Source organism: Procambarus clarkii, chromosome 32, assembly GCF_040958095.1.
Source record: "Procambarus clarkii isolate CNS0578487 chromosome 32, FALCON_Pclarkii_2.0, whole genome shotgun sequence".
NCBI lineage: Eukaryota > Metazoa > Arthropoda > Malacostraca > Decapoda > Cambaridae > Procambarus > Procambarus clarkii.
The window spans coordinates 11,640,734-11,663,219 of record NC_091181.1 but is presented as its reverse complement, the minus strand read 5'-3'; the positions used below and the strand labels follow the sequence as shown (position 1 = coordinate 11,663,219).

Here is a 22,486-nt window from a genome sequence, read left to right as displayed (position 1 = left end):
GTGGTAGTTGTGGTGTAATAGTTGTGGTGTACTAGTTGTGGTGTACTAGATGTGGTGTGGTAGTAGTGGTGTACTAGTTGTGGTGTGGTAGTAGTGGTGTACTAGTTGTGGTGTACTAGTTGTGGTGTGGAAGTTGTGGTGTACTAGTTGTGGTGTAGTAGTTGTGGTGGGGTAGTTGTGGTCTACTAGTTGTGGTGTGGTAATAGTGGTGTACTAGTTGTGGTGTACTAGTTGTGGTGTACTAGTTGTGGTGTGGTAGTAGTGGTGTACTAGTTGTGGTGTACCTTTTGTGGTGGAGTAGTAGTGGTGTGCTAGTGGCGGTGTGGTAGTAGTGGTGTACTAGTTGTGGTGTGCTAGTAGTGGTGTACTAGTTGTGGTGTTGTAGTAGTGTGTACTAGTTTTGTGTGGTAGGTAGTGGTGTACTAGTTGTGGTGTAGTGGTAGTGGTGAACTAGTTGAGGGGTACTGGATGTGGTGTGGTATGTGGGAACCGACCTGTGAGATTTATATTTATTTAATTTGTATGAATATATATTTACGTTAATTTATATACTTCGATAGCAATTTGTATGATGATAAGTGGACTGTATTTCTGCAATAATCTCACAAATCGATCCTCTACACATTAGGGGGGTTTATATTAAATTTATATATATGCAGCCAATTAAACTACAGTATTAACTACACATTAGTGTACATTGAAGAGGTTCCTTATCCTATTGTACAGCAGCCCTTAGTCCACCAGGTATAACCAGGATGTAGATACCAAATTATCCTCTTTGAGGTAGCTTCCATCACCCAGTAACTGGTACACAAAGCATGCTTCCTCGTCTTGAACTGTCAAAAGGGCGCTAGCTGTAAAGCCAGAATCCTAATATATGACAGCTATATCAGAGAAAACACTGTACATGGAACCATAAAGACCTAGGCTTAATTACCTTGTTTGAGTCGATCATTCGTGTTCTAACCGGTACGCCCTATCTACTGACATTAATGGCCAAAAATGATTAGATAAATGGGTTTCGGAAAGACACTTCCCTTGAGATTGATGACAGCGTGTTGATGATGGCAGATCACTACTCTGATCTTCCATAACACTTCGTCCAAGAGAATTTATAGGAGCCGTAATTCGCTCCACGACTCTGTGGTCTTAAACAATAACAATGGCTGACCACTCCCTCCTCACTGACGCTACTGGCCTACATTGTCCAGATGACAGTAAGTGATAGAAGGGTCACATTTACTCTATTTTGATATTGATAATTAAGTTAATTTATATGAGATGTTTTTATGATGGTAAAGTCCAAAGACTAATGTATTTAAGAATAATTCCCACCATAATAGGTGGTGAATTCATAATAGTATGTGGTAATGATATCCCGTTTTCTATAGACGGAAATTCCACTACAAGTTACATTTTTTATGGGTTAATTTGTTTATACAAAGCAGCAATATTATCTGCCTGTATGATTTTATTAAATGGTGTCGGATTTTCCGACATAATTCCCCGGGGGCTGCTCACGGGTCGAAGTCCTATTTAGAACAGACGAACACCGATACTCCTCCTTCGAATTATTAGATTAATTTGATGTTAGTAGTTAGTAATCGCACATTTGTGCGTCTGTTCGTACAGGACGGATGTCCCTTACTAGAGTTGCAGGGGTTAGAAGTCTAATGCAATTTCATTTCCCTGTTAACTCTTGAAAGGCTAAAATTCAAGCCTAATTACATATTATTTAACCCAGAAGACTGAATGTGATCAAGTACTACAGTCAGGTATGATTCAGGGACTGCAGTGAGAGCAGTGACATTAGATATAACTTGAAGTTTGTTCAGGTAACTGGTCACTGATATATAAACACTGAGGCCCATGAAATACATCTTGATTAAATAATAAATGTATCAAATCAGTCATCAGATTTATTGGGGTTTAATTTAGTTAATTGATTCAGAAGATTGAATAGCTCATCATTAAAGTAAAGTATGGTTCTGAGACTGCAGTGGGTTCAGTGACATTGGTCGCAGTGACTTGTAGCTGTTTAGGCTACTGTTCACTGATTTGCCACTGAGGCCTCATGAACTCATCTTCAGCTTTAAATGATGATACTAACATCAACCTCTGTTGGTATAGTCAGCTGTAATCTCCTTAGTATAATGCTACTGGAGAAATATAATCAGCTGACAAATTTAGATTTCTACTGGTATTGTTTTTCTGCAGGCATAGGTCTCCTCAGGCTTGATACTGGGCCTGAGAGTAATTTGCCTCATACAGAGTTTAACATGGTTATGCCCTGATATTTAGTAGGGCTACCAATGAATTGATGGTAGTAGTCTGTCCCCACAAGGAGAGCTATTTGGCATTTGATTTGCTCAAATTTACCTGCAGCTGCTTGATAATAGCTTTCCAGGTCAGCATAATCAACTGGAGATTGTTGTGACAAATCTTCACATTTCTTGATCTGTCTTGTTAAGTGGCCTTTAAGACCTGCAAGGGTTCTTTTCATTCTCCCTGCATTATCCATACTGGCTAGTTGGTGAAGCCTTGTGGGACTTGTACTTGGGTCGCTCATAATACTGAACAAGCACTGATGGTAGCCTAGGGTAAAATTTCTGCACTCAGTAGGCTGTAATCCTACCTCTACTAGAGGTTAGCACTTAAAATTAATACACATTATATATATACAATCATACACACTAATGATTTGAGTGATAAACCAGTGTCACTGGAAGTACCTTTAGGTTAGCTCTTCTATATCACCCTAGGATGGTATAGATACTAATTAATCACTCAAAGGTGTAATGATCATAAGTAAATTATTATATATACACAACTCAACTCGAGTTAATAAAATTTACACCCAAAATAGGGTCTGCACCATTCATTAATAGTGCTAGGTTGTTCAATATAGTACAACTAGACTATGGTAATGGGACTAGGATGAACAATAAATAGTTCAACTAGTCAATGGTTAAATCCTACCCTGTTGTGGGTTGGCAATTAGTAAATATTATATTGAGATCACTAGTGCAATATATATTAAATAATTTTCTATTTTGGAGAAATAATATACACAATTGTTGATAATAGCCTCTATGAAACTTCTAATATTATCAAGAAATATTAAATATTATTAGTGACCTTGTGAAATAAACTCCACAAAATTCGTAGATAATCTCTTGCGAAATTTAACAACACGAAATCCGTGAACAATCTCGCGAAGACACAGCCACTAATTTGGCTGGCTTCAGTATTAGCGCTGTCATTTCACGGAATAACACGCCACCAAATTTGTGGGTGACCATATGAAACCGCTGATAAGGCTGAAATGAACTGAGGGGGGCTCCTGAGCTCGCACGAGGCAACGCCGCCGTCTTTGACTGCTGGCTTTGTATAAATCACACTGCACTAGTATATTTAATGAATCCACTGGTTAACTGGTTCATCCAGTACTAAGATGACCAAATAATCTGTCATCCGACTCGCAGATGACCAATAATGTGGGTTCATAGGACCAATAATCTGTCATCCGGTTCGAAGATGACCAAATAATGTGGGAACCAACCTGTGAGATTTATATTTATTTAATTTATATGAATTTATATTTACGTTAATTTATATACTTCGATAGCAATTTGTATGATGATAAGTGGACTGTATTTCTGCAATAATCTCACAAATCGATCCTCTACACATTAGGGGGGTTTATATTAAATTTATATATATGCAGCCAATCAAACTACAGTATTAACTACACATTAGTGTACATTGAAGAGGTTCCTTATCTTATTGTACAGCAGCCCTTAGTCCACCAGGTATAACCAGGATGTAGATACCAAATTATCCTCTTTGAGGTAGCTTCCATCACCCAGTAACTGGTACACAAAGCATGCTTCCTCGTCTTGACCTGTCAAAAGGGCGCTAGCTGTAAAGCCAGAATCCTAATATATAACAGCTATATCAGAGAAAACACTGTACATGGAACCATAAAGACCTAGGCTTAATTACCTTGTTTGAGTCGATCATTCTTGTTCTAACCGGTACGCCCTATCTACTGACATTAATGGCCAAAAATGATTAGATAAATGGGTTTCGGAAAGACACTTCCCTTGAGATTGATGACAGCGTGTTGATGATGGCAGATCACTACTCTGATCTTCCATAACACTTCGTCCAAGAGAATTTATAGGAGCCGTAATTCGCTCCACGACTCTGTGGTCTTAAACAATAACAATGGCTGACCACTCCCTCCTCACTGACACTACTGGCCTACATTGTCCAGATGACAGTAAGTGATAGAAGGGTCACATTTACTCTATTTTGATATTGATAATTAAGTTAATTTATATGAGATGTTTTTATGATGGTAAAGTCCAAAGACTAATGTATTTAAGAATAATTCCCACCATAATAGGTGGTGAATTTATAATAGTATGTGGTAATGATATCCTGTTTTCTATAGACGGAAATTTCACTACAAGTTACATTTTCTATGGGTTAACTTGTTTATACAAAGCAGCAATATTATCTGTCTTATGATATTATTAAATGGTGTCGGATTTTCCGACATGGTAGTAGTGGTGCACTAGTTGTGGTGTACAAGTTGTGGTGTACTAGTTGTGGTGTACTAGTTGTGGTGTACTAGTTGTGGTGTGGTAGTTGAGGTGTACTAGATGTGGTGTGGTAGTAGTTATGTACAAGTTGTGGTGTGGTAATAGTGGTGTACTAGTTGAGGTGTACTAGTTGTGGTGTGGTTGTAGTGGTGTGCTAGTTGTGGTGTACTAGTTGTGGTGTATTAGTTGTGGTGTGGTAGTAGTGGTGTACTAGTTGTGGTGTGGTAGTAGTGGTGTACTAACTGAGGTGTGGTAGTAGTGGTGTACTTGTTGTGGTGTGGTAGTAGTAGTGTACTAGTTGAGGTGTGGTAGTAGTGGTGCACTAGTGGTGATGTGGTAGTAGTGGTGCACTAATGGTGGTGTGGTAGTTGTGGTGCGCTAGTTGAGGTGTGGTAGTAGTGATGTACTAGTTGAGGTGTGGTAGTAGTGGTGCACTACTTGTGGTGTGCTATTTGTGGTGTAATAGTAGTGGTGTACTAGTTGTGGTGTGGTTGTAGTGGTATACTAGTTGTGGTGTGGTTGTAGTGGTGTACTAGTTGTTGTGTACTAGCTGTGGTGTGGTAGTAGTAGTAGTGTACCAGTTGTGGTGTGGTAGTAGTGGTGTACTAGTTGTGGTGTACTAGTTGTGGTGCACTAGCTGTGGTTTACTAGTTGTGGTGTGGTAGTAGTAGTAGTGTACCAGTTGTGGTGTGGTAGTAGTGGTGTACTAGTTGTGGTGTTCTAGTTGTGGCGTGGTAATAGTGGTGTACTAGTTGCAGTGTGGTAGTAGTGGTGTACTAGTTGCGATGTGGTAATAGTGGTGTACTAGTTGCGGTGTGGTAGTAGTGGTGTACTAGTTGTGGTTTGGTAGTAGTGGTGTACTAGTTGTGGTGCACTAGCTGTGGTTTACTAGTTGTGGTGTGGTAGTAGTAGTAGTGTGCCAGTTGTGGTGTGGTAGTAGTGGTGTACTAGTTGTGGTGTACTAGTTGTGGTATGGTAATAATAGTGTACTAGTTGTGGTGTGGTATTAATACTGTACTAGTTGTGGTGTGGTAGTGGTAGTGTACTAGTAGAGGTGTGGTAGTTGTGGTGCACTAGTTGTGGTGTACTAGTTGTGGTGAGGTTGTTGTAGTGTTCTAGTTGTGGTGTGGTAGTAGTGGTGTACTAGTTGTGGTGTACTAGTTGTGGGGTGGTAGTAGTAGTAGTGTAGTAGTTGTGGTCTGGTAGTAATGGTGTACTAGTTGTGGTGTACTAGTTGTGGGGTGGTAGTAGTAGTGTAGTAGTTGTGGTGTGGTAGTAATGGTGTACTAGTTGTGGTGTACTAGTTGTGGTGGGGTAGTAATGTCGTGACGCTGAACCCCGGTTCATTCCGAACACAGCGATTACACAACACATAACACCTTGCCTCAGCAACCGTTACTACCACCTATACTCCTACACACACCAGACCCTTGAGGCGTACCACTAGGTTTGTACTGGAACACAATGAATGAACATATGGAAGGTATTTAAAGGCCGTCGGGTTTTGTCATTTAATTACAAAGAATAGACTCTGACAAATAATAACATATTAACATACTCTATTAGGTCAATACACTTCCAATACCCATAGACCACTTGACCTCCGCGATCACCACCCACACTCGTAACTTCCGCCTAAGTCCCTAATACGGAATGATTACTACAACGCTCCACACCCGGTTAGTCTTTCATTCAATACTCACATACTGCAGACTTAACTTGGTCACTAAGATCACATCAGGTTCTCGCATAGCTGTCTGCTACACTTCGCTGCTGCCACAAACGGAGATCCAGAGGACTTCTCAGTTCAACTCCCACAATCAGACTGCCTTTAGCCAACCATGGCCTCAAACATTTCACCACGCCTCTCAAGGAAGGTATAATCCGATAAACTTTATCCCTAGAGCGGTAACCTTGATCCTAGTAGCCAGACGAAGAATAATTCCTCTTTCCAGGAATTATTAATTTGGCTAAACAGCTTCGGTCTTAATCCATTGACCTTTCTTAGATATGTGATCCATAGTCTGTCTACTTAACATGTACTTCCAATCATCATTCGTTAAGTGTTGTAGTAATGATCCTGTAGCTAATAATTCCTACTAACTTGTGGATTACAACAGTAATAGTGTACTAGTTGTGGTGTACTAGTTGTAGTGTGGTAGTAGTGGTGTACTAGTAGTGGTGTGGTAGATGTGGTGTGGTAGTAATGATGTACTAGTTGTGGTGTACAAGTTGTGGTGGGGCAGTAATAGTGTACTAGTTGTGGTGGGGCAGTAATAGTGTACTAGTTGTGGTGTACTAGTTGTAGTGTGGTAGTAATGATGTACTAGTTGTGGTGTACTAGTTGTGGCGTACTAGTTGTGGTGTACTAGTTGTGGTGCACTAGTTGTGGCGTACTAGTTGTGGTGTGGTAGTAGTAGTGTACTACTTGTGGTGTGGTATTAGTGGTGTACTAGTTGTGGTGCACTAGTTGTGGTGTACTTGTTGTGGTGTACTAGTTGTGGTGTACTAGTTGTGGTGTACCAATTGTGGTATGGTAGTAAAGGTGTACTTGTTGTGGTGTACAAGTTGTAGTGTGGTAGTAATAGTGTACTAGTTTTGGTGTACTAGTTGTGGTGTACTAGTTGTGGTGTACTCACCAAGTTGTACTCACCTAGTTGTGTTTGCGGGGGTTGAGCTCTGGCTCTTTGGTCCCGCCTCTCAACCGTCAATCAACAGGTGTACAGATTCCTGAGCCTATCGGGTTCTATCATATCTACACTTGAAACTGTGTATGGAGTCAGCCTCCACCACATCTCTTCCTAATGCATTCCATTTGTCAACCACTCTGACACTAAAAAAGTTCTTTCTAATATCTCTGTGGCTCATTTGGGCACTCAATTTCCACCTGTTTCCCCTTGTGCGTGTTCCCCTTGTGTTAAATAGACTGTCTTTATCTACCCTATCAATTCCCTTCAGAATCTTGAATGTGGTGATCATGTCCCCCCTAACTCTTCTGTCTTCCAGCGAAGTGAGGTTTAATTCCCGTAGTCTCTCCTCGTAGCTCATACCTCTCAGCTCGGGTACTAGTCTGGTGGCAAACCTTTGAACCTTTTCCATTTTAGTCTTATCCTTGACTAGATATAGACTCCATGCTGGGGCTGCATACTCCAGGATTGGCCTGACATATGTGGTATACAAAGTTCTGAATGATTCTTTACACAAGTATCTGAATGCCGTTCGTATGTTGGCCAGCCTGGCATATGCCGCTGATGTTATCCGCTTGATATGTGCTGCAGGAGACAGGTCTGGCGTGATATCAACCCCCAAGTCTTTTTCCTTCTCTGACTCCTGAAGAATTTCCTCTCCCAGATGATACCTTGTATCTGGCCTCCTGCTCCCTACACCTATCTTCATTACATTACATTTGGTTGGGTTAAACTCTAACAACCATTTGTTCGACCATTCCTTCAGCTTGTCTAGGTCTTCTTGAAGCCTCAAACAGTCCTCTTCTGTTTTAATTCTTCTCATAATTTTAGCATCGTCCGCAAACATTGAGAGAAATGAATCGATACCCTCGATTCATTTGTGGTAGTATTGGTGTACTAGTGGTGGTGTGGTAGTAGTGGTGTACTAGTTGTGGCGTGGTAGTAAAGGTGTACTTGTTGTGGTGTACTAGTTGTGGTGTGGTAGTAATGATGTACTAGTTGTGGTGTACAAGTTGTGGTGTGGTAGTAATAGTGTACTAGTTGTGGTGTACTAGTTGTGGTGGACTAGTTGTGGTGTACTAGTTGTGGTGTGGTAGTAGTGGTATACTAGTAGTGGTGTGGTAATTGTGGTGTACTAGTTGAGGTCTGGTAGTAGTGGTGTACTAGTTGTGGTGTGGTAGTTGTGGTGTACTAGTTGAGGTGTGGTGGTAGTGATGTATTAGTTTTGGTGTGGTAGTTGTGGTGTACTAGTTGAGGTGTGGTAGTAGTTGTGTACTAGTGGTGGTGTGGTAGTTGTGGTAGTTGTGGTGTACTAGTTGATGTGTGGTAGTAGTGGTGTACTAGTGGTGGAGTAGTAGTAATGGTGTGGTAGTTGTAGTGTGGTATTAGGGGTTTACTAGTAGTAGTGTGGTAGTTGTGGTGTAGTAGTAGTGGTGTACTAGTTGACGTGTGGTAGTTGTGGAGTGGTAGTAGTGGTGTACTGGTTGTGGTGTGGTAGTTATGGTGTGGCAGTAGTGGTGTACTAGTTGTGTTGTGGTAGTTGTTGTGTGGTATTAGTGGTGTACTAGTAGTGGAGTACTAGTTGTAGTGTGGTAGTAGTGGTGTACTAGTTGTGGTGTATTAGTTGTGGTGTGCTAATTGTGGTGTGGTAGTAGCGGTGTAATAGGTGTGGTGTGGTAGTTGTGGCGTAATAGTTGTAGTAGTGGTGAAGTGTGGTGAAGTTGTGGTGGTGGTGGTGAAGTGTGTTGAGGTAGTATCGTGCAGTGATATGGTAGTAGTGGTGGTGGTGTAACGGATGTGTGGTGGGGTGGTATGGTAAGGGTTTTGTCGAGTAGTAATGTGTTGGGGTTGGGTGGTAGTGCGGTGAGGTTGTGTGGTAGTGTGGTTGGGCTGTATGGTAGTTTGGTTCGATAGTGTTTTTGGGTTATGTGGTAGAGTTGTGATGTGGTAATGGTGGTGTGGTTGTGTAGTGCGGTGGTTTGGTAGTGTGGCGTGGTAATTGTGTGGTAGTGGTGGTGTGGTTATCTTGAGGTTATCTTGAGATGATTTCGGGGCTTTTTAGTGTCCCCGCGGCCCGGTCATCGACCAGGCCTCCACCCCCAGGAAGCAGCCTGTGACAGCTGACTAACACCCAGGTACCTATTTTACTGCTAGGTAACAAGGGCATTGGGTGAAAGAAACTCTGCCCATTGTTTCTCGCCGGCGCCTGGGATCGAACCCAGGACCACAGGAGCGACCGACCGGTGGTAGTGAGGTAATATGGTGTGGTGGTGAGGTAGTGTATTCACCTAGTTGTGATTGAGGGTTGAGCTCTGCTCTTTCGGCCCGCCTGTCAACTGCCCGCCAATTAACTGTTACTTACTACTATTATTATTGTTTTTCCTCCACACAACACACACACACCCCAGGAAGCAGCCCATGACAGCTGACTAACTGTCAGGTACCTATTTACTGCTAGGTAACAGGGGCATTGGGTGAAAGAAACTCTGCCCATTGTTTCTTGCCGGCGGCGGGGCCAGAACACGGGACCACAGGATCACGCGCCCAGAGTGCTGTCGGCTCAGCCACCGGCCGCTCAGTGTGGTGGTGTTATAGTGAGCTAGTGTGGTGGGGTGGCGTGGTAGTGTGGTATGGTAATGGTGTGTGATATGGTTTAGTGTGGAATGTGTGGTGTAGTGTGGTAGAGGTAGTGTGTGGTGGTGGTGTGTGTGTGTAGTGTGGTAGTGGTAATGAGTGGTGGTAGTAGTGTGTGGTGATGGTAGTAGTGTGAGGGGGTGGTAGTCTGAGTATTGTGGTAGTGGTAATGAGTGGTGGTGGTAGTGTTTTAAGGTGGTGGTAGTTTGTGGTGGTGGTGGTGGTAGTGAGTGGTGGTGGTAGTAGTGTGAGGGGTTGGTAGTATGTGGTGGTGATGGTGATAGTGAGTGGTGGTTGTGGTAGTGTGGTGGTGGTGGTAGGAAGTTGTGGTGGTGGTGTTAATGTGTGGTTGTGGTAGTGTGTGGTGGTTTTGGTAGTGTGTGGAGGTGGTGGTAGTGTGTTATGGTGGTGGAAGTGTGTGGTGGTGGTGGTGGTGGTGGTGGTGGGGAGTGGTGGTGGTGGTGGTGGGGAGTGGTGGAAGTGAGTGATGGTTGTGGTAGTGTGTGTTGGTGGTAGTGATGGGTGGTTGTGGTAGGGTGTGGGTGGTTATGGTGCTAGTGGGTGGTGGTGGTAGTGTCCCTGCTGATGACGACGAAGACCTTCGTCAGATCTATGAAGGCTACGAAGAGTGTCTGCTTCTGTTCCCTGCATTTCTCCTGCAGTTGTTTGAGGGAAAAGACCATGTCGATGGTTGTCCTGTTAGCTCGGAATTCTCACTGTGGTTCTGGGTAGACTCTCTCTCTCTCTGCAAGTACTTGGAGCCTCTTCAATGTGACTCGAGCAAACAGCTTTCCGACAATACTGACGAGGGAGATGCATGGTAATTGTTGCAGTCGTCCCTGTCACCTTTATTCTTGTACATAGTGACGATGTTGGCATCCCTCATGTCCTGTGGCACCTCTCCTTCTTCCCAGCAGAGGCAAAGAATTTCATGCAGCTCCATGAATAAGTTACCTTTGCAGCACTTCAAAGCCTCGGCAGGAATGCCCTCTTTCCCGGGGGCTTTACCAGAAGCAAGATATATGACATCCAGATACAGAAGATATATGACATCCATATACAGAGCGTATATATATATATATATATATGTCGTACCTAGTAGCCAGAACGCACTTCTCAGCCTACTATGCAAGGCCCGATTTGCCTAATAAGCCAAGTTTTCCTGAATTAATATATTTAATCAAATTTTTTTCTTATGAAATGATAAAGCTACCCATTTCATTATGTATGAGGTCAATTTTTTGTTATTGGAGTTAAAATTAACGTAGATATATGACCGAACCTAACCAACCCTGCCTAACCTAACCTAACCTATCTTTATAGGTTAGGTTAGGTTAGGTTAGGTAGCCTAACCTATATATGTCGTACCTAGTAGCCAGAACGCACTTCTCAGCCTACTATGCAAGGCCCGTTTTGCCTATTAAGCCAAGTTTTCAATTATTAATTGTTTTACGACTACCTAACCTAACCTAACGTAACTTTTTCTGCTACCTAACCTAACCTATAAAGATAGGTTAGGTTAGGTAGGGTTGGTTAGGTTTGGTCATATATCTACGTTAATTTTAACTCCAATAAAAAAAAAATTGACCTCATATACAATGAAATGGGTAGCTTTATCATTTCATGAGAAAAAAAATTAGAGAAAATATATTAATTCAGGAAAACTTGGCTTATTAGGCAAATCGGGCCTTGCATAGTAGGCTGAGAAGTGCGTTCTGGCTACTAGGTACGGCATATATATTGTGACGGTAACGCGTTGGTGTTCGGCTGTTTAAGGCTAGGGGTATGGCCTCGTCACATAGTTATAAAAAAAAATAGAAAAACTGGAACTTCGTCTGTGGTAAGGTAAGGAGAAGACACACAAAACACAAGTAAACTTTAACAATGAAATTTTAATTACGTTAAATAAATCAAAACATGAAAATAATGCACAAACAAATATGTATAATAAAATCAATGAATCAAAATAATAAGAATACTTAAATGACAAAATGAAAAGTTACGTTAAGGCAAAATAACAAGAAGTGCAACACAAAAGGTAAGTGGGAGGTGCTGGAATATTGGCTTAAAGCCACCACCTCTCTCAGTACACGCTAACGTCTAGCTGGGAGGAGTGCTGGCTACGAAAGCACGGAACATTCTGAAGACTGATGTTGGGGCGACCCCAGACATCGGGTAGTATTGGGGGGCGAGTGCAGGTGCAGCCAGACCGGCGACCAATCAGCGGAGCCGTAGCGATCAACGGGTAGTTTGGTGATTTGGGTCCGAACAGGTGGCGGGCTGCATACGTTTCTGCTCACCCTGGCAAGCCTTGCTGGTGCTGGTGTTGTTGTCGTTGTTGGACATTTCTTCCATAGTCTTTTTATATAATTGTGAAGACGTAATTTTGGAGGGAAGAGCAGGCTCAATCTCTTGAAGGAGATTATCGTCACAACTCTCCCCCGAAGCCTGCGGTTCTGGAAGAAGTACGTCGTTATGTGGTGGAGTAATGGATGGAGTTGCTTCTACTTCATAAACTCTGGAGAGATCATGGGCTAAGATGTTGTCAGACTCTTGGTATAGCGTGTCTCCAGGTTGAATTTCTGCAGGTAGCAAGCCCATAGTAGAAGACGTTGAGATGAGAAGTGGGCGTGCTGCAGGAGGTGTAGGGTGGTGTGGTCCGTATTGATGGTGGACCGAGCACTTTTCAGGTGTGGAGTGAAGTGCTGAAGCTTCAGGATGAGGAAGAGTAGCTCCTTGCCAATTGTTCCGTAGATCCTTGTAGCAGTAGTCGCTGACAGGTGTATTCTTCTCGCCTCGTTGCTGCATCACGACACCACCCACGTCGGTACCATTGGCGTCGACATGGAGGATGAAGGGCTTATCTGACGAGGTGAGAGTGGAATTAGAAGAGGGCATAGGAGCACGATTATTATCCTGAAAGCATTTGGGAAGATCATTAAGGATTTCGGAATTAGAAAGCGCTGACTCCTTGTCAGTGCTTTCGGGAGGAGAAGCTGGGAAGGTCTCACTGTGGATGTAGGGTTCTGTGAATGTGGAATAGTTAATCAAGACAGTGGGAGGAGTACCATTATATTGCTTCAGGAGGTTGACGTGGCACAGCTGGGTCTTCCGCCGCCTATCTGGAGTCTCTATCACATAATTATTATTATTCCTGCACTCTTTGACGCAGTAGGGTCCTGAAAATCTGTTTTGTAAAGGTGAACCTGGGATAGGGAAATAAGCAAGGACGAAGTCTCCCGGCTTGAATTTTCTTACTTTGCTGGTCTGGTCGTAATGAGTCTTCATTCTCACCTGGGCTTTCAATAGATTATCATGAGCAAAGCGGTGGACTCTCTCTAGAATGTGTTGAAGGTTTTGAAGAAACTGGGGCACATTCTGATGCTCACTGAAGGTGGCATCTCTGAGAGAGTCTTTGAAAGCCTTAAGGGGAGTACGGCACTTACGGCCGTAGAGCATCTCATAAGGAGATACTCCTAGGGACTCATTGGGGAGACTTCTGAAAATACACATTATTAGGTCAATCTGCTTATCCCAATCCTTTGAGGTTTCACTACAAAACTTTTTCAAGAGTGCTTTGATGGTCTGATGACTACGTTCAAGAGAACCCTGTGAAGCAGGATGATAGGGGCTGGACAATACCTGTTTGATGTTGAACTCCTCCAGTGTTCTTTTGAAGAGATCACTGGTGAAGTTGGTGCCACAGTCACTTTGAATCTCCCTGGGAAATCCGTATTGAGTGAAGATCTTCAGTAGGTGTTTGATAACCGTAGCAGCCGTGATGTTCTTCACTGGAACTGCTATGGGAAATCTGGTGGTAGGACACAGGATGGTTAGGATGTAGGCGTTACCTGAACTGGTCCGAGGTAAAGGACCAACACAGTCTATTATGAGTCTGTGGAAAGGTTCCGCAGGCACCTGTATGGGAATCAGTGGTGCTCTGGGAATGGAGACGTTCGGTTTGCCTGCCATCTGACATGTATGACACTGTTTTACGTACTGTTTGACGTTGTTTACCATACCTGGCCAGTAGTAGTCTTGACGAATCCCATGGTAAGTCTTGTTGAAGCCGTAGTGGGAGAATGCTCCATGGGCCAGGTGTAGAATAGTGGGCCGCAGGCTGGTGGGAATCACAAGTTGTTCGGTGTTGGCCCAATCGTCCTCCTCCTTCAGTTTACTGGGTCTATATCTGCGGTAGAGCAAGTCGTTCTCTAGGAAGAACCCAGGAATACTGTCGGGTTGAGTCTCAGCCTGGAAAAACAATGGTGTTAAAGTAAGATCTTCCCTCTGCAACTTACGGAACTCCAACTTGGTCAGATGCGGGGGTAGTTTCTGAGGGTCTTGAGGGACAGCGGTAGCAGTAGAGTCAGCTGGCTGTGGACGTGCGGCTTGTGCACGGGTGGTCACGAGAACCGGAGGAGAAACTTCACTCTCTTGAACCTCTGCTGGAACATACTCAAGAATAGGGTTACTTGGCACAGAGTTACACACCTGGGGTTTGTCCATGACGATCAGGTTGGTTGGTTGCAGGTCTTCTGCCAAGTCGTTGCCTAGGAGAAGTTGCACTCCAGGCATGGGAAAAGGCTTTTCCCTGACGGCGACTTGGACTTCCCCGTTCACGTAGGGACAATCCAGGTGGACTCTGGCGAGAGGGTATGGAGTAGTAGCAGTGAGGTCAGTGATGAAGACCGTTTCCCCGGTGTAGACTATGTTGGGCACAGCCGACTTCAAGATGATCGATTGTAGAGCCGCTGTGTCCCTCAAGATCTTCAATTTGAAACGTCCCTCCGGATTTGAACCGTTGGCAGAGACAGTTCCAGTATACAGGTGGTTACTGAAAAGAGAAAGATCATTAACATCAACACCAACATTCATCACAGGCTTACCGGACTTAGGAGGAGTTGGTTTGGGTCGTTGTTGGTCAGTGGTTCCCTTGTATTGAGACTTACCACACTTGTCTATGGTATGTCCATAGAGTCTACAATACTTGCAGTACAGTTGTGAACCAGCTTGATCGGGGCTCACCTTCTCGTAACTGTACCACGACTTCTTACTGGAGGATGGTTCGGGTGTCAGCCGGTGGATGAGGCTGTAAGTGTCAGCCGACTTAGCACACTTCAGGTAGTCGGTTTCTTCTTTATCTGCTAAGTAGAGGCGGACAGGAGGCGGCACACGTCTCAAGAATTCTTCAACAAGCATCAGGTTCACGAGTTCTGTAAAAGTAGAGACATGTGCTGCTTCCAGCCATTTCATGAAATACCTCCGTTTCGTGTTAGCAAACTCGAGGAAGGTAGTGGTACTTGCCTTCAGGTGGTCACGGAATTTCCTTCTATAACTTTCAGTAGAGAGGAGGTAGGCGTCCAACACTGCTTGTTTCAGAGTGTAGTAGTCATTCTCAGACGCCAAAGTACTGAGTGTGACTGCAGCTCTACCTGTAAGATGGACTCTGAGAAGTGTTGCCCATTGGTCGACAGGCCAACTGAGTTGATTAGCAAGGGTTTCAAAGGTGGTAAAGAACACATCAACTTCTGCTTCTACAAAGGATGGCATTAACTTACTTGCATGTGATATATTAAAACTGACGGGAAGATTGGCAGTAGCTTGCTGGCGTTGAGCGAGGTGTGAAGTTTCCAACGTGTATTCCCGTTGACGACACTCAAGAGCCAGAGTCGCTTGTTGCTTGTCATGTTCGCGTTGTATTTCCAACTCGCGTTGTTTGGTTTCAAGCTGTAAGCGTTCACGTTCACGGAGCATTGCAAACTCACGTTCCTTGAGGGCGATCTCTTCCCTTCGTATGTCAGCTGCTTCCCTTTGCTGTTCGCGGGCTTCCCTTTGCTGCTCACGTTCAATCTTGGCCAGCTCTAGTTTAAGTTTCATCGTTGCCAAGTCAGTTTTCTCTGCAATATAGTAAGTTTCATGAGTTTCAGAGTCTATCTTACCTTGCTCTAAATAGTAATCCAGCAACAGGTTGTGTAGGTCATTTTTGTTGGCTTGATAGGGAACTTCTAGTTGATACTCATGTGCAAGAGTTTGTAGTTCAGTCCTCTTGGCACGACTTAAAGTCCCTATTTCACCTGCTGGATTTGCACGGAAAGTTTGGAGACGAAACATGGTGAAATTAGCAAATAAAGGTACACGAATGTTCAATAATGAAATGTCAGAAACAGGACAACGTGGCAACTGGTACCTATCCTGTGTGATCTTTAACAATTAACGTTAAGTGAAAGATATTAAATGATTAAATTAAATCAAGGGCGCAGGAAATCTTGTACCCGGTACTCATGTAAGAGAATAAGGGCAAGAAAATCCTACTAACAAATGAAACAGAGTTTCGAAAACAAATGAAACAGTTAAATGCTTCAAAAGTAAAATTGGTAGTCCAAGGATGTAGGCATACCTTGCCAAGTCTCTATAGGACATAAAGCAAGTTTTTCCTACTGAATTTAATATGATACTTACAGAATTAGCGAACTTTTGTGCTCTGAAAAAATAAGCTAATTCCCTACCGTTGTATGTATCATCATCTCTGACTGACGTGTAGGGGTGCGAGGTGTCAACTGGTGACGAGAACTGCTGCTGAGGTCCCAATTCAGCAACTAAAGTTCGAGCTAGAGGAACTATGGCCCTCTTTGTCCTCCTACAGTCAGATTGCAGAAGATTGGGTACTCTTGACCCGGGGCAGACCACAGTACCAGGGTACCAATATGATGATCTGTCAGAATGAGAAATATTCAAGGGACATAGATGGTAAATACGAGTAATAACAAGGAGGGAGAGATGACCAATTAAGAGTATGACTGAGGCCTACAGTCACCACGTAATCCAAAGTTGTCTCACCTTCACTATATGTTACTCTCGTAATGCACAATACTCCGCACCTTATAAAAAATGAAATTGAATGAAAAATAGTAAAGCTACGTTAACAGAGTTAAATACGCTTACCATAAATTACCACTTGGCACCAGTACCTGAGTGAGGCTCCTAGGACAGGCCCCCATATAACTTGTGACGGTAACGCGTTGGTGTTCGGCTGTTTAAGGCTAGGGGTATGGCCTCGTCACATAGTTATAAAAAAAAATAGAAAAACTGGAACTTCGTCTGTGGTAAGGTAAGGAGAAGACACACAAAACACAAGTAAACTTTAACAATGAAATTTTAATTACGTTAAATAAATCAAAACATGAAAATAATGCACAAACAAATATGTATAATAAAATCAATGAATCAAAATAATAAGAATACTTAAATGACAAAATGAAAAGTTACGTTAAGGCAAAATAACAAGAAGTGCAACACAAAAGGTAAGTGGGAGGTGCTGGAATATTGGCTTAAAGCCACCACCTCTCTCAGTACACGCTAACGTCTAGCTGGGAGGAGTGCTGGCTACGAAAGCACGGAACATTCTGAAGACTGATGTTGGGGCGACCCCAGACATCGGGTAGTATTGGGGGGCGAGTGCAGGTGCAGCCAGACCGGCGACCAATCAGCGGAGCCGTAGCGATCAACGGGTAGTTTGGTGATTTGGGTCCGAACAGGTGGCGGGCTGCATACGTTTCTGCTCACCCTGGCAAGCCTTGCTGGTGCTGGTGTTGTTGTCGTTGTTGGACATTTCTTCCATAGTCTTTTTATATAATTGTGAAGACGTAATTTTGGAGGGAAGAGCAGGCTCAATCTCTTGAAGGAGATTATCGTCACAATATATATATATATATATATATATATATATATATATATATATATATATATATATATATATATATATATATATATATATATATACCCCACCTGTTAACTGCCTCGTACAGGAGAGCTGTGGGTGGCGCTGCTGGTGAGCGTGGGGGCGTGGGGCGTGAGCCTGTGGCTGCTGCAGAGGGTGTGGCAGTGGGTGGCTGGCGGGCGTAAGGTGGACCTTATTACCTCCCTCCTGTTCGGGTTCGGCGCCCTCCTGCAGAACCTGCCTTCAGACCCCTCCGTCAGCACCTCTGGCAGGGTAGGAAGATATTGTTACACCTCGTATGTGCTGCTTTCCATTTAGTAATATTGAATTTGTCATAAATAAGATCAAGAAATCTCAAAATTAAACTACAGTTAAAACATTTTCACTATAAATTTTCTTATTTCATGAGCAAGTTCCGCTTAGCTGACAAACTGTAGGTATTTCCACAAAAATACCATAACATTTCTCCAAAAACTACAGCTAATAAAAATTCCATAACATTTTGATGCAGCTGTCTAACTCCCAGGTGCCTATTTAATGCTAGGGGAACAGATGCATCAGGGTGAAATAAACTCTGCCCATTTGTTTCTGCCTCCACCGGGGATCGAACCCATAGCCTCAATAATACGAGTGTAACCTCAGGACAACAAATCCGAGTCAAATGACATGTTTAATGTGTTGTCAACATTACGCAGACAGACACTGGCGCCGGCACAGGAGAAAGTGAGTGGTGTGATTTTACTCATGTATCACCCCGTCCTCCTAAGGTTTCCTAACATCAAGAAAACGGTCAATTAAAGGTGTTCCTCTCCAAATCTACAAGAAGATCCTAGTGGGAAAATGGGACAGTACGTCACTTTCGCGAGCCGCTTCCATTGTCTAGTATGACAATTTTTTGCCTAATGTAATGCATACGATTGAAACGCGAGGTTCTTTGTCAGAGGATGGGTTACATATATACACACGAGTGAAAGTCATGCAGAAAATGGGTTCAATGCAGTGAGTTTAATGGATGGCAAATGAATTTGAACTCTCAAAATTAATAATACTCTAGTAAATATAAAAAAGTAAACGTTAGTTATGAATAAACAATATAAAGAAAATCATCGAAATTACCAAATAACACAACTGTATTCAGATGAAGTAAATTATCCTTTATTACAACATTTTATTCATATGCATAAGATTTGTGCCTATGATAACACCATGTGGCTCGCAGAGCACTTGACAGATCATCTGTGGTAAGTAAAGGCATGTAGAGGATGTGTCTTTTACTTGACAGTTCATCTGTAGAGGTCAGATCACGGACCAAGATCTGATGTCGTGCTTCTGTTCCATTTATGCATTTACTAATTTAGACGGTTTTATTCTTGATTTTACAACTGCATCAATTTAAATAGTCTAGTATTTAATTTTCAAGGATTATTTAACAACAAATGAATATTATGTGGAAAATTTCAAAACTTTCCCACTGTTTTTCAAATACTATCCAAAGTGTTCATAGGTTAGCGGAGCGCTAATGGCTTATCAACCACTTGGGGGCAATTAAAGGTATCATGGGAGTTTACTGGTCAACAACCAAGTACCCATGGCATGAATTTAGTCCAGGACACAAATAAATGTACACGGAGAAGATATACCGAGAGACGGGGCACTGCATATATCTTAATATTTGAGAAAGAGAGAGAGAGAGAGAGGGAGGAATTCTTGATCATCGTGCATGTCCACAGATGTTGGTGGGGTGGTGGCTTTTGTCCTGCTTGATAATCACAACAGGCTTCACATCATCTCTGATGGCGCATCTTACTGTGCAAAAGAAATCGCGTCCCTTGGAGAGCTTTGAGGACCTGGTGAAGGAGCCCGGCTGGAAGTGGGGAACTGATCTCTTGATGTTATCGGATGCAATTCTTGATTACTTTATCACAAATCCTAATGCTATTGTGAAGGAGATTTTTATTGAAATGGAGGTGAGTATTTTGTCTAATTCAAATAAGACATGTCATCACTGGCCTGACTTTTCATATTTAATACCACGATAATATTGCTAATAATAATTTTATAATATAGGTATTTCTTGTCTACTTTGCTATATAAGCAAATTTTTTGTTTATTAATATTGTCATAAACACTCAAAATTAATCCAATATTTGCTCAACCTGTGTTGGCTAGGTGCTGGAAGTGGACGAGGCACTGAAGAAGGTGCTGGCAGGAGGCTTCGCCTTCATTAGTTACAAGAACTTCATAACAGTAATCGTTGCAGTTAACTACACAGACCCGAGAGGCAACTCTCCTTTTTATATCAGCAAAGATATTCCTATGTTTTCAACCTTTGGATGGTGCATCAGGTAAATGTTCCTCTTTAATTATTCCACTCTGTACCAGCGAGATTTATGCACGTATGTATAATGCAATGAGACAAAACAAACACTGGAAGATTCAGATATTTATCGGTAAAAAAATGGGTCGAGAGGCATACAACGCTGATTGGTTGGCAAGTTTGTTATGGTTCAAATATATGCATAAACTCTGTTCTGCATGTTCTTTTTTATGTTCAAATATTTTTAAAAATTATGTTCAAGATAATCATATTAGCTATACAGTTGCCTTGAAATAAACAACATATATATATATATATATATTTTCGTTAAATTACATTTAATTAATGTCATTAATGTTTAACTATTTCTGCTCTATAGAAAGGGCGCACCATATCACCGACGGTTCACACAGCTGATGGGTCGCCTGATAGCAGCTGGTGTTATCACTCACTGGCGTGAAGACGTGATAGCCAGGAGGGTTAGGGAGGAGACCCGGGCTTCAAACCGGCCACATGAGTCATACGTAAATCTCACCTTATTTCTCTGGCAAGTTGGTGTATTAAAGTTTCATATTACTGGGATTAAACTTTGTTGAATTTATGTAAGATGAATGTCTGTATTTCAGGAAGAAGATAAGGAGGTTGTGCTAAGTCTTAGCCACATGCAGGGAGCCTTTTACCTGCTGGTAGTGGGATCTGCCGCCGCTTTCTTGGCCTTGCTGGGGGAAAACTTCATTCCCTTAGGTCAAGAATGATGATACTGGACTCAGGCGTTACACTTTCTCCGTTACACTACTGGAAGAGAACTTCAAATTAAGCTATTCCTTGCTTCAACAAAGCTTCAAATAATAAACAGCAGCATCATATGTTGTATGTTGTACCTAGTAGTCAGAACGCAGTTTTTGGCCTACTATGCAAGGCCCGATTTGCCTAATAAGCCAAGTTTTCCAGAACTTCAATATTTCTCTCATTTTTTTCTTATGAAATGATAAAACTATTCATTTCATTATGTATGAGTTAAATTTTTGTAAATATGAGTTAAAACTAACGTAGATATATGACCGAACCAAACTAACCCTACCTAACCTAACCTAACTCCTAACCTAAACTCACACCCCAGAAGTGACTCGAACCCATTTTTGTCAGGTCATGATGATTGAGTGGATTAGGTGCCCTGTACACCAGTTGCATAGTGCTTCTGGCAGTATGGGTTCAAGTCATTTCTGGGGTGTGAGTTTTCTGTTGCATGTATACCTGGGGACCATTCAGGCTTGTTCGCATTTGTGTTCCTCACGTGTGCCCCAAAGAATGAGGTGATTTGATAAAATACTATGCCCAAGATTACCATCAGAGTGCCGGCGAGCTGACGGGCAAATAGCCTTGGCTACCATCAGCTTTTTGTCCAGTCGTGATGGTCGAGTGGTTTAGGTGCCCTGTACACGAGTTGCATAGTGCTCCTGGAAGTATGGGTTTGAGTCATTTCTGGGGTGTGAGTTTTCAGTTGCATGTATGCCTGGGGACCATTCAGGCTTGTTCGCATTTGTGTTCCTCATGTGTGCCCCAAAGAATGAGGTGAGTTGATAAAATACTATGCCCAAGATTACCATCAGAGTGCCGGCAGGCTGATGGGCAAATAGCCTCGGCTACCATCAGCTTTGAGCAAATAGCCTCGGCTACCATCAGCTTTTGTCCGGTTGTGACGGTTGAGTGGTTTAGGTGCCCTGTACACCAGTTGTATAGTGCTCCTGGCAGTATGGGTTTGAGTCATTTCTGGGGTGTGAGTTTTCAGTTGCATGTATGCCTGGGGACCATTCAGGCTTGTTTGCATATTATATATATATATGTATATATATATATATATATATATATATATATATATATATATATATATATATATATATATATATATATATATATATGTGTGTGTGTGTGTGTGTGTGTGTGTGTGTGTGTGTGTGTGTGTGTGTGTGTGTGTGAAACAAAACTTCACATGCGAATTTTTCACACGTGGAAAAAACCACATGTGAACAATAGAGAATGCTTAACGTGTTTTCGGCTACATCGCCTTCATCAGAGCAAAGTAGGATGAAGGTGGAAACATTGTTGATCAGACCTTTATACCCGCCAGGGCAGATCACCTGACCACCAAGAAGTAAGCAAGTAATTATCAAAAGAAGGCACCAAACCGGGAAGGCTATGTAACACCATCAAATGTGCGGAATAATCAGAGGGCGCTAAATATCACCAAGGATGCCAATACGAGAACAAAAATGCATAAGGCGAACGATATCAAAAGTATCCAAGTCACCCTTAATTCTATTGAGGGACTGGTGACTGCGAGGGGCGGTCAGAAAGCAAGACACACGCTCGTCTTGAAACTCAGGACATTCAAGAAGGACATGCACGACCGTAAGAGGGACAATGCAATTAGGACAATAAGGAGCAGGGCGGCGCTCCATCAAGTGACCATGGGTTAAGCGAGTATGGCCAATATGCAACCTCGCCAGAGCTGTTTCCCACC

General features: G+C 42.6%; 1 protein-coding gene across 1 annotated transcript in view; it reads left to right on the top strand.

The window, feature by feature from the left end:
• Window positions 1–20,720, top strand: part of LOC123759552 (uncharacterized) — a 171,262-nt gene extending 150,542 nt beyond the window's left edge. The window contains exons 8-12 of the mRNA XM_069334781.1: window positions 17,737–17,921; window positions 19,379–19,615; window positions 19,818–19,993; window positions 20,345–20,444; window positions 20,592–20,720. Of these exons, the coding sequence (XP_069190882.1) occupies window positions 17,737–17,921; window positions 19,379–19,615; window positions 19,818–19,993; window positions 20,345–20,444; window positions 20,592–20,720 (827 nt within the window). The remainder of the gene's footprint in view (window positions 1–17,736; window positions 17,922–19,378; window positions 19,616–19,817; window positions 19,994–20,344; window positions 20,445–20,591) is intronic.
• The last annotated feature ends 1,766 nt before the right edge of the window (window positions 20,721–22,486 follow it).